Source organism: Ahaetulla prasina, chromosome 4, assembly GCF_028640845.1.
Source record: "Ahaetulla prasina isolate Xishuangbanna chromosome 4, ASM2864084v1, whole genome shotgun sequence".
Taxonomy (NCBI): Eukaryota; Metazoa; Chordata; class Lepidosauria; order Squamata; family Colubridae; genus Ahaetulla; species Ahaetulla prasina.
This window is the reverse complement of record NC_080542.1, coordinates 33,584,145-33,596,806: the sequence shown is the minus strand read 5'-3', so window position 1 is coordinate 33,596,806 and position 12,662 is coordinate 33,584,145. Positions and strand designations below refer to the sequence as shown.

The following is a 12,662-nucleotide window of genomic DNA, read 5'->3' as shown; positions in this document are numbered from 1 at the left end:
AATTGAATGCCGAAACTCAGTTCTGTGAGATCATATTAAAAGAGGCCTGGCCAAATGTTTCTTGGCTCTCCGCTTACATTGGAACAGTAGAAATGGAAGATAAATCACTCTCATTTCCATCCTTATGTGCTTCCTATCACTAATTATCACTAAATTGTACTTAAAAAATTTGGCAACAAAATGATGAATCTTTGCCATTTCAGATGTGGAGCTGGAGGGTATTAAGAATGAAAATAGGATCAGCTCAGCTCCCTGAAACGTCTTGTATATCCCCCCTCATTTTTGAAACCAAACAAACAAAAAGTCCCAAGAGTGAAAAGTTGCACAGTCAAAATTAGCTATTTTGCTTCTGAATTTCAGTAGTATAATCACAGGCTATTAGAAGATCACAAATTACATGTTGAAAAGTTGTACGTAGTTCACTACCTGCTCAACTGTTTGAATATGATATACATGATGCTCTGGCCTCGTAAATTCAACTTCAATACAAAAGGAAATACAAATCTGCAGTTTATAAATTGATCATATATATATATATATACATATACATATACATATATATATATATATAGGATTGTTCTGTAATCATGGGAAAGTCTATAGCAAGGACTATAACAGCAATATGGAATACTTTCCAAATTGCATGCAAGAGGTAAACAGATTTTAATTATAGGCATTACACTTTACTTTATTGATACTATATTTAACTACATGATATATATTAATCCACAACTTAAATATGGTCTCCAGCCTTCAAGATTGTACATTTAGAATTCAGCAGAGATTTGTTTTTTGACTGTCCTTTCTTACATTAAATAAACTGTACAACAGTTATCTTAAATCTCTAGTAAACCTAAAATATCTACACTGAACTTTTTTTTTAAAATCTACAACTCCGTTAAAGAGACAAAAATTGATCCCATTCCTTTGCTTACATCCCTGCTGCTCTTTCTGCAGCCTTGGAGCACCAAAAATATTTTTTTTAAAGTGCAGCTTCTGTCTACAAGCATTTTTTCCACTCCTGATTTATAGACATTTGGATATCTGATGTTCCAGAATTCGTTAGATTACAATAATTGTGTATATATCAGATGAGACTACACAAATTATAGATTCACTCCAGCATTCTAGGATACCCTTCAACACAAGTTTCCTTGCTGATTTTTTTGAAATCAAAACCTCATTTTGCCAAAGAAACTGGCCAATTAACACTGATACTATGTCAAGCTTTATACAATGACTTAAATTTTAAAAATATAATTTATATAAGAAAATATATATCACAGATAGACACAACCTAAGGAAAATATACAGTATAATTGGATTTCTTAATAGACGGTCTTACAATTTTTATCTCTTTGCACCAAAAAGACAAGTCAAGACCTTCCTCTCACATCACCTGTCCATCAGCATCCTCAAAATCAAGGCCTTCATCTTGTCCTTCAAGTTCTACTGTGGCTTCTTCCTCCTCCTCTTCTGCTGTAACAATCCGCTGGGGAGATTCTGTGGCTTCAATCACATCTTCAAACTCAGCAAAATCATTATCATCATATTCCACTAAGTCATCGTCATCAAACTCCTCGAATTTGGCCAAAGAAAGACCCCACAGCATAAAGAACGTAGTCACCAAAAACCACCAACTTCTCATTGTTGCTGGGGAAGAAAATGCTCAATAAATAAAAAATAGCAAAGGTCCAAAATCTTTCAAGTTCAAAATAAGCCACCATTGCATGGAGATCTTTTTCACAAATACTTTTTTTCTAAAGCAATTTAGATTAAATAAGATTAACAGGAATTGTAACAAGTTATGGAACTAAACCCCAATAATTACGGCAATAGTGCATTTCACAGAATAAATATCTTATTGTATCCTGAATTTAATCTAGCATTATATGAAAAGCCCGCAATATTTCTGTAATAAGAAGGGCAAGATGAGACTTTCCAAATGTTGAATTATAGTTCTGGGCATCTTTCCCATACTGGATAATGATATTTTGAGAAATTTGTTTAGATTTAGATTTTTTAATTAAGATTCTTTAAAATCCTGTCTTTATTATTTTTGTACATAACTCAAGATGGTGAACATATCCTTTCCCACAATAACAACTACCCAGCTGGCTTTCATGCTTAAGGTGCGACTAGAACTTACATTCAGGAGTTTTTAGGCTGGAGCTTAACTACTAGATCAAACTGGATAATACTCATATTAGTAGTATTAGTACAGAAAAAACAGATGTGCTACGAATAAAATAATACAGTTCTTTTCCCAGATTCCCTATTTTCTTTACAATTGCCTTATGAAAAAAGATAAGCAGAAGGATCAACTTGTCCTATGGATCACTGAAAGAAATGTGTGATTTATCTGGAGTTTAATGATACTTGTTATTTATTTATCTACCTTTAACCTGTCTTAAAGAGGTGGCTCAGTGGCTAAGACGCTGAACTTGTTGATAGAAAGGTCGGCAGTTCAGTGGTTCAAATCCCTAGAGACGCATAATAGTGTGAGCTCCCGTTACTTGTCCCAGCTTCTGCCGACCTAGCAGTTTGAATGCACATAAAAAATGCAAGTAGAAAAATAGGGACCACCTTGGTGGGAAGGTAACAGCGTTCCGTGAGCCTTTGGCATTTAGTCATGCCGGTCACATGACCATGGAGAATGTCTTTGGACAGCACTGGCTCTTCGGCTTTGAAACGGAGATAAGCACTGCCCCCTAGAGTCAAAAATGACTAGCACATATGCACGAGGGGAACCTTTACCTTTACATTTAACCTGCCTTAAAGCATAGTACAAGCACACAATCTCCCGCCCCTATTAAATTGTAGTAATAAAACACTATCATAGTTACCTTTTAACATAACATAACATAACATCAGAGTTGGAAGGGACCTTGGAGGCCTTCTAGTCCAACCCCCTGCCCAGGCAGGAACCCTACACCATCTTAGTCAGATGGTTATCCAACATTTTCTTAAAAATTTCCAGTGTTGGAGCATTCACAAATTCTGCAGGCAAGTCGTTCCACTTATTAATTGTTCTAACTGTCAGGAAATTTCTCCTTAGTTCTAAGTTGCTTCTTTCTTTGATCAGTTTCCACCCATTGCTTCTTGTTCTACCCTCAGGTGCTTTGGAGAAGCAATTCTTCATTTGAGCAATGAAGGAGTTAGAATTCTACTACATCTAAGCCTTCTGTATATGAACAATTTAAGATGGAATAGACTCAGACAACCAGTAACCATATGTATTTAATGGAAGTTTTTAAAAATTTCTTTTAATTGCCATCTCATGTCTAGTTTCTCAAGTTTGGGATTGAATTTATCAGAAATCAGCACCCAAGTTTTGATAGTATGGTAACATGTGAATAGGGAGTAGGCAGAAGGTAGTTCAGAATCTACTAGTATAATGTAGCTATGGGGAATAGATTAGCAGTGACTCCACACTTTTTAAATTTCTCATGCTTTAACAACAAAAGGATTCCTACCCTGAATCTGACTGTTGGAATTCCTGAAGTGTGTTATATTAGTCTGATATGCCCTGAGGCAAGGAAGATGCTTCATATCTGATGTAGAGATGCTTACTATACATATCTACCAGCATTAAATAAATACATCTAAATACATTAATAAGTATATCCATGCCAAACCCAAACTACTTGTCTCATATTGAATGTAAATAATGCAAACCTATTCTGCCTAAATTTCAAAAACATAATTTATTTATTTCAGTTTGCATGGCTGCTTATCATGCAACTCTGGACAATTAACAGCTTTTTTTAAATTAAAGAATACAAAGGAAATCATTAAATAACACACTGAATGCAATTCACATTCAAAACGTTATTGGCTTGTATAATATCCTAGCCAGTGCCTTCAAGGATTTTTCTTCAAGGCCAGCAGGGCTTAGACCATCCAAATTTCAAGAGGAATGTTGTACAATAGGGAAGGCATGGTAACAGAGAATCCCTGGCAACTAAGAATGCATGTCCTCTAATCCCATGAGATGATATTGTTTAATTGATGAGACCTGGAACATGCCAACCCTTTGAATTTTGTTGGAACAGAAGGAATAATTGGATACAAATGATCATGCAAATATTCAGATCTTGTGCTATTAAGGATTTTTCAAGTGGCTACAAAAAATCTTGAATGACATTGGAATCTCACTGGCAATCAGTGCAGTTCATGCAACAATAAGCATATCCATGTGTACCCCCACACCACTGCATTCTGGATTAGATGGAATTCTGAGTAGTCTCCAAATAAAGCCTCATATAAGGTGCATTGCAATACTCTAAATGCAAAGTCACTAAAGTATGAGTGACTATGAACAGGGTCTCCTCATCAAGTAATAGGGTCATTTGGCACAACATGGATTTATGCAACTGTCTTCCTAGCTATATCTTACAACTCTATTCAGAAATAAAAAGGAAAAATCTCCAGATTTAAATGATTCCTAAAGCCACTTGGTCTTGCTAGAGTTAAACCTCAGACTGGTTCTTTCTATCCAGGCTCCTCCCCGCCCCCCCCCACACCTCTAGACACTGAGACAGAAAAAAAACCTCTGCAGTTGATACAGGTACTCCTTGACTTACAACCATAATTGACCCCAAATTACAGTAATAAGCCAAGGTACCATGTGACTGGATTTGAATTTATCACTGTTTTTTACAGCAGTCATTAAGTGAATACCATGATCTTTACGCAAATCTGTTTTCCCCAATGGGTATTTTGTAACTTTGAATGGTTTTTAAATAACCAGTTTTAGCTGAGGACTGTATACAATTGGGTATCAACCTTTTCCTCAACCCAAACCGTGATTGTATTATATGCCCATTTGTCATTATAATATGGAAAAATGTGAAATTGAAAAAAAAATAGTTAAGTCAGTTGATATACAATTAAATTATCTTTTTAAAAATTTGCATATGTCCTAGCTTTGTCACTGAAAAAGTAATTCACAAATCCTTGTTTTAAAATTCTTGAAAAGTATAAAACCTATTTCTTGAACCACTGACCAATATAACATAATGATAGTATAAAAAATAATAAGAAAATGGAGAAGTAGAAAAAAAATCAGTCCAACCCTTTGTAACCAAGTTCCGGGGCTTTGTCAACTAGCCGACCTCCAGACCTTCCGCCGCGAGCTGAAGACGTTGTTGTTTCGACGTGCAGGACTAGCTTAAACGTAGTTTTAAATTGGGGTTTTTAAATTGGGGTTTTTAAATGGGGTTTTTAATCGTATTAAAATTTTTAGGCCATATATCGAATTAGTTTTTTATACTGTTTTTTAATCTGTATTATATGTATTTCGGTTTTTATTGGCTGTGAACCGCCCTGAGTCCTTCGGGAGAAGGGCGGAATACAAATGTAATAAATAAATAAATAAAATAAGTTGTATTCTGAACTGGGATTTGAGCTGAGAATCAAATCACTCTATTGGCGCAATAATTTGCACATACCTGTAAGCTATTGCAGAGTGTTATACTTATCCAATGGCCACTGTTTTAACTATGATTAATGGGCCACTAGATTCTATTTTTTTTAAAAAAAACCATGCTGTAGTTTCCCAGTACTCCTGACACCAGCATATGCTTGACTTAAATAGATAATGTATTATTTAAATCATTCTATCTTCATAGCATGTTGGTTGCAATTTTCATAATTCTTTCTGTGATTAAAGGCTTAATGATAGTATTGATTACTTTCTAGATGCTGAAATACAACTCCCACAATTCTTTACTACTGCCAATGTTAACAAAGGACACTGGGATTTGAAGTCTGTAACTGCTGGGGAAGGCATCAAGCTGTCTAACCTGCCTAACCTCAATATAGTTAATGGATTTGTGAAAAGTGTAATTTGACACACCCAAAAATTACCAATGTTAAGATTTCAAAAAGGCAGCATTAAATTTCTAAGTGCATTGATGGATCTGACATCTCGATGTTTCTAACATTATTATCACTGAGGACTATAAAAAAAAAATACCCACCTTTGTAGAGTAGAATGTAATTATTATTGCACTAGAAAAGCAGGAATCTGCTGGGCTTTTTTTTTTTTTTTAGCTTTATACACCCAATTTCCTACTAACCAGTTTTCTAAGAGTTTCAATTTTTTATTATTTCAGTTTAGCAAGGTATGTGCGAAAGGCGTTCGCAGGACTGGCCTAGATACCAAAAAAAAAAAAAAAAGCGGGGGGGGGGGCTACCTAAAAAAAAAAAAAAGGCGGTGGAAATGATTAGCAGAGCCAAGCCAACGGAGCCTGTTCCAACCAGAATAAATCACCTTCAGCCATTCAAGTCGGCCGCCGGGATTGCTAAGAGTGCAGTTCGGGTCACCTGGAGGGAACGAGGTGGGGAAGGCTAGCTCCGGTGCCAACGCCAGGCCCAGGCACACACCTGTGAGGAGCAACAACCCTCGTGTACAGCCAATTTGGGGCTATTTTCCCTCTCCCAGGACGGGCCATGGTCCACGCCTTTCCTGGTTGAGGAACAACAATATATAATATACCTTACTATCTAGCCTTACGAGAGAGAGCTCCCTCCCCTCCTCTCCCCGCCACCCCGTATCTCTTAGTGCTCAACCCCCTCCTGCTCGATACCTCGGACCAGGGTTTTAGCCTCTCAACGTCCCCAAGACCAACTCGCTCCTCCGCTAGGTTGAATGATCCCAACACGGTGGCTTTTTTTTTTTTTTTTTACCTCCGCCCTGCCGTTCTTCCCCGTAAATTACGTCACTTGCGTAAGTCAGCGCATGCGCCTTGAAGTCGAAAGGCCAGAAAGGGGAAGTGGCTCCTCGGAAGGGAGGGAGGTTGGAAGAGAGGGAGGCGGCGTTCCTTAAAAGGATACCTGCCTGCCTCCAGTTCTTGGCGGGCTTCTTCGCGTTTGGATGATTTATTAGGCGATTAGATGAGAGAGAGAGAGAAAGAAGAAGGACTGATGTTTCCCTTGTTCTGGAAAAGTATGCATCATATTTTCTGCGGGCGTAAGGCAGCGACTTAGGGTGAAAGCAATGTTGTGTGTGACGCTTTTTATATTGGACTGTAAAAGTCAAGTTTAGCTTGACTTTTTATATTGGATTCTAAAAGTCAAGTTTAGATAAATCTATCTCTCCCCGTCCCATTTGTATTTAGAAACGGAGATTAATTCTCCCGTACCATGACATTTTAGCCTATCAACTGGTATTTGTTGACCTTTCCTAACGCAGAGATATTTTTGGTAAAAAATTGGAACTGTTTTGTGGCACCGTATACAATCATTCTAGCATAATCTTTCAGCATAAGTGCTCATGTCAACTGAAGGATAACTATGTTTGTTAGGCTGCAGTCTCTAGTACAGTGGTCCGTGGACCACTGGTGGTCCATGAGAAAATTTGGGTGGTCCATAGAAAAATTATTTGCATTTTTATATTGCACTAAATATTACTTATCTTTTTAAAAAATTCGTACTAGTGGTCCACAGGATTTAAAATTATGAATTTAATGGTCCCTGAGGTCCGAAAGGTTGGTGACTCCTGGTCTAGTAGATGCTTATACCTGAGAGTAAACACAACTAATTATAGACCCTTTGAGGAAAATTATCTCCATTAAACTGCATTATAAGTTGAGGTCCAACATATGGTATCAGTGCTCATCCTATTAGCACTTCCCCTAAACCAGGGGTCTCCAACCTTGGCAACTTTAAGCCTGGTGGACTTCAACTCCCAGAATTCCTTAGCCAGCTTTGCTTTGCTTTTCCCCAGCTTTGTTGGCTGGGGAATTCTGGGAGTTGAAGTCTACCAGGCTTAAAGTTGCCAAGGTTGGACCGTGATTAAAAGATAGTGAAACAGTGTCACTAAACACTGACTAAAAGATAGTGAAAGTGAATTATCTCTGTTTTATTTATAGCATACCCTGCATGCAATTAAACATGCACACTTGGATTGTGCTATCACTGATTTTCCATTTTATGATCTGAAGCATTCCAGTATTCAAAACAATTGAAAGGTTTATCAGCAGTATGTGCGGCTCTTCATATATTTAAGAGGGTATATATTTCTTGGGTTGCATTTTTTTTCCCACACTGCCCTTTCACATTTCTTCAAGAAATGATCTCGGTTCAAAAAGAATCTACAATATATAGAGTTCAAGGGTGAAAAAAAAGGCAAAATTGTATTTCTATACAGTTGGAGAAATAAAGGCATGCAATATGCGATATTCTACTCTAATTTTTAGATCTACGTTCCTCTCGGAGTTTATGGCTGGTATCAGACGTCATCATGGAGCGCAGGGCAGAGTAAAGGCCCGCGGTTTGAGGACGAGGTTTATGTACAAGGGCCCTTCAGGAGCAGAGTGTCGGTCTATTATATGCGTGACGTCTGTACGTCACGGTCAGTTCAGCAGGCTACCTCCTCATTTGTACATTACAGCAATCGAGCAAAAGAAAGGAGGGAAGACAGTTCCCCAAATACACGAGCAATAAACGGTAGGTTAAACGGAACAGGAGCAGAGAAGAGGCAGAGCAAAGCGCCTGAGGAGAGCCTAGATCGTCCTGGGTTTGGCGGTTGGTAAAGGAGGAAAAGGAGGGGGCGGGGCTGAGGCCTAGTCGGGGCACGTAAACATTTGAACCTCATAGTTTTCACTTTTTCTTCCATCAGGTAACCTCCTTTTTGTGTCTTCGGCCCGGCCTCTGGCCCGCCTCGAGGTGAGTAAGAGATCAGATAAAATCAGTTTGGAAGAGAGTAGATTTGAGATGCTAATATAGATCATGAATGTTCGACTCTTCAAATAAATGATTTTAACTTCATTTTGGTATTCTTAAAGCACTTATTCCTGAAAACAAGTGATGGGCGATTCTTAGTCTTATGCTAAATAGTATAGTGAGTTGCTTAGTCCATGATGTTATGTTATGTTATGTTTGTTTGTTTATTAGTAGACAAAATAACAGTGCTGATTTTTTCTGTATTAGACTAGTTTTTAATAAGCAGGGCATAATTTATTATATGATAAATATCAATTATTTAAGATTGAGTGGGAAAGCTTGATTGGAATGGAGAGTAGGAGGAAATTCCTTTTCTCTCTTTTTTTTACAATGATTAGATATTTAGAAGATGAGCAGAGGAGGGACCACTGAATAGTAAAAAAAAAATCATGATGGAAAAATGTTTAGAATAGTCACTACACTACTCTGTTGCAGTTTGTCAGTGTATGGAAAGAAGCAAGTAGCTCAAGGGGAAATCTAGGCTTGCAATGATTCCAGCACCTCATTCACCTGAATGAATAAAAGAGTGGCAAAATTATTTTCCTTTACTATATACAGAATCAATTGAAAAAGAATGTACTGAGAAAAAAATGATCTCACTTCCATTTTAGTAGAACATCTCTCCCCCATCTCTCACAAAGAGATTGTTGCTCCAGCGTCTGATTTTAGTTCCAATAACCGATAAAAAGCAACAATGTAAATCCTTAACAAAAGTAGAATCCTTGTCTTAGTAAACAAAATATTTCCACTAAATTAAGCTTTAATTTGCCCATTTGGAATTTTTAAGTTGATGTCCTCTAATACAGTGTTTCCCCAAAAATAAGACTCATATTTTTTTGAACCATGAAATAAGTGCTTGGCCTTGTTGTCATGCGCTCAAAAGCCAGATTGGGCTTATTATCAGGGGATGCCTTATTTGGGGGGAAACAGGGTAAATATAATGCTACTTGTTTTGAAGGACTTTCCTAAAGTATGGTGATAATTGTTAAAAGTAATAATTTATTTGTCTATCAGTCTTTTCTACTTAATCCATATTATGTAAACTTTAAATGGATGCGTGTTTTAAATTTAATTTTATCTTTCATTAGATATATTACCAACAGTATGAATTGGAACAAGGGTGGACCTGGCACTAAGAGAGGCTTTGGTTTTGGTGGCTTTTCAATATCCTCTGGAAAGAAGGAGGAGCCCAAGCTGCCACAACAATCCCATAGTGCTTTTGGAGCCCCTGGTTCTTCTGGGTTTGGGAAGACACCACCACCTCAGCTGCCATCCTTTTACAAGATTGGATCTAAACGAGCAAATTTTGATGAAGAGAATGCGTAAGCTCTTATTTTTGCATATATATCTAATCCAAAAATTGATGGTTGCATTACTTAACAATATGTCAAAAAAAGCACCAATGAGGGATGTAGGTTTTTTATTGCAGCCAGTAAAATCAGTATGACCTAATTAACTTGCTTTATTTTTATTATTTTTAAGCTGTACTATGGCATATAAGTCTTGAATGCACCTTGAACTGTACCCAACTAATGAATAGTTATGATGAAGTACTTAACTTGTAGTCATATAACTTATTTTAAGATACAGTTTCTGTCTTGTGCTACTGGCTTTTTGATAACTGGATTCTTTATTACGGGATTCCTTTTTTCCTCTAATGATTAGATACTTTGAAGATGAGGAGGAAGATTCCAATAATGTTGACTTGCCATACATTCCTGCTGAAAACTCTCCTACTCGTCAGCAATTCCATTCCAAAACAACTGACTCAGATAGTGAGGATGACCCATTGGAGGCATTCATGGCTGAAGTAGAAGTAAGTTACTATTTCCTTTAATTTTACAAAGATTGCCTGACATCAAAATTTGCTGTTTAGAAAAACAACTTATCCTTTAAGTCTGATCTTTGAAAGCAAGAAATAAAAATATTATTAATCTTACTCATTTGAGCACTTTTTAATTTATTCAGAATGTACTTACTTTTCAACCGATTGCCCAGCTGAAATTACAGAAATGAAAGAAAAAACAAATAAGAGAATAAAGGAATTGCAATCTTTTTAGCTATAAAAATATTTTGGATTGCTATCACAGGAAAGACTATGCTTTCATGAGCTTCTGTTTAAATCTGATGCTTGTTTTTGTCAAGTCTTGTCAATCTGTCACATCAGGTTTGAAAGAAGGCACTGTTCAGTTTTTACTACCATTGAAATAAGCTTTTCAACTTCTTTGTGGGAGGGGGTCTTTCCCGCTGCCTTGAAAGAGGCGATGGTGAGACCTCTTCTCAAGAAGCCTTCCCTGGACCCAGCTGTTTTAGGAAATTACCGTCCAGTCTCCAACCTTCGTTTTACGGCAAAGGTTGTAGAGAGTGCGGTGGCACGTCAATTACCCCAGTACCTGGATGAAACTGTCTATCTAGACCCGTTCCAGTCCGGCTTCCGGCTCGGATACAGTACTGAGATGGCTTTGGTCGCGTTGGTGGATGATCTCTGGAGGGCCAGCGATAAGGGTTACTCCTCTGCCCTGGTCCTATTAGACCTCTCAGCGGCTTTCGATACCATCGACCATGGTATCCTGCTGTGCCAGTTGGAGGGTTTGGGAGTGGGGGGCACCGTTTATCGGTGGTTCTCCTCCTACCTCTCTGACCGGATGCAGACGGTGTTGACAGGGGAGCAGAGATCGACCCCGAGGTGCCTCATGTGTGGGGTGCCGCAGGGATTGATTCTCTCGCCCCTCCTGTTCAACATCTATATGAAGCCGCTGGGTGAGATCATCAGTGGTTTTGGGGTGAGGTACCAACTGTATGCTGATGACACGCAGCTGTACTTTTCCACCCCAGGCCACCCCAACGAAGCTATCGAAGTACTGTCCCGGTGTTTGGAAGCCGTACGGGTCTGGATGGGGAGAAACAGGCTCAAGCTTAATCCCTCCAAGACGGAGTGGCTGTGGATGCCGGCACCCCGGTACAGTCAGCTGCAGATGCGGCTGTCTGTTGGGGGCGAGTCATTGGCCCCGATGGAAAGGGTGCGCAACTTGGGCGTGCTCCTGGATGGACGGTTGTCCTTTGAAGACCATTTGACGACCGTCTCCAGGAGAGCTTTTTATCAGGTTTGCCTGATCCACCAGTTACGTCCTTCCTGGACCGGGATGCCCTATGCACGGTCACTCATGCTCTCGTTACTTCTCGCTTGGACTATTGCAATGCTCTCTACATGGGGCTCCCCTTGAAGAGTACCCGGAGACTCCAGTTAGTCCAGAATGCGGATGCGCGGGTTATTGAGGGAGCAGTTCGAAGCTCCCATGTAATACCTATCCTGCGCAGACTGCACTGGCTACCTGTTGTCTTCCAGGTGCGCTTCAAGGTATTGGTTACTACCTTTAAAGCGCTCCATGGCTTAGGACCGGGATACGGGACCGTCTACTGCCATCCTCTATCTCCCAATGACCGGTGCGTTCTCACAGAGAGAGACTCCTCAGGGTGCCATCAGCCAAACAATGTGGACTGGCGGCCCCCAGGGGGAGGGCCTTCTCTGTGGGGGCTCCTACCCTGTGGAACGAACTTCCCCCTGGACTTCGACAACTATCTGACCTTAGGACCTTTCGCCGCGAACTTAAAACCTATTCCGCCTTGCTGGACTGGCTTGATTTTAAAAATTTTTAATTTGATTTTATGAGTTTGAAATTTCTGTCAATTTTATAGGGTGTTATTACATTTTAAATTTGGCCATTTGAATAAGTTTTTTAAGGGTTGTTTTTTAGTATTGTATGTATTGTTTCTTTTGTATTTTATTTTGGCTGTTCACTGCCCTGAGTCCTTCGGGAGAAGGACGGTATACAAATTAAAATATTAGTAGTAGTAGTAGTAGTAGTAAAAAAAATCTGTACTTGGTTTATCAAATAACGTTCAGGTTATGGTTATGACCTGATTATGTTGAC

The 12,662-nt window shown here is 38.8% G+C and overlaps 2 protein-coding genes across 6 annotated transcripts in view; one reads left to right on the top strand and one right to left on the bottom strand.

Moving 5' to 3' along the window:
• CCDC47 (coiled-coil domain containing 47) overlaps window positions 1-6,737 on the bottom strand; it is a 34,026-nt gene extending 27,289 nt beyond the window's left edge. Inside the window, exons 1-2 of one of the 4 annotated variants that reach the window (XM_058180043.1) lie at window positions 6,694-6,737; window positions 1,400-1,653 (exon numbers count right to left, since the gene is read on the bottom strand). In XM_058180043.1, the coding sequence (XP_058036026.1) occupies window positions 1,400-1,648 (249 nt within the window). In that variant the 5' untranslated portion in view covers window positions 1,649-1,653; window positions 6,694-6,737. Of the gene's footprint in view, window positions 1-1,399; window positions 1,654-2,846; window positions 2,996-5,984; window positions 6,103-6,593 lie in introns of those variants that run through there. The other 3 variants (XM_058180042.1, XM_058180044.1, XM_058180041.1) reach the window with 3 other exon arrangements.
• Window positions 6,738-6,846: 109 nt separating this feature from the next.
• The window catches only part of DDX42 (DEAD-box helicase 42), a 36,320-nt gene continuing 30,504 nt past the window's right edge, over window positions 6,847-12,662 (top strand). Inside the window, exons 1-5 of one of the 2 annotated variants that reach the window (XM_058180039.1) lie at window positions 6,847-6,952; window positions 8,205-8,454; window positions 8,627-8,673; window positions 9,819-10,052; window positions 10,396-10,546. In XM_058180039.1, the coding sequence (XP_058036022.1) occupies window positions 9,835-10,052; window positions 10,396-10,546 (369 nt within the window). In that variant the 5' untranslated portion in view covers window positions 6,847-6,952; window positions 8,205-8,454; window positions 8,627-8,673; window positions 9,819-9,834. Of the gene's footprint in view, window positions 6,953-8,204; window positions 8,455-8,626; window positions 8,674-9,818; window positions 10,053-10,395; window positions 10,547-12,662 lie in introns of those variants that run through there. The other variant, XM_058180040.1, reaches the window with a different exon arrangement.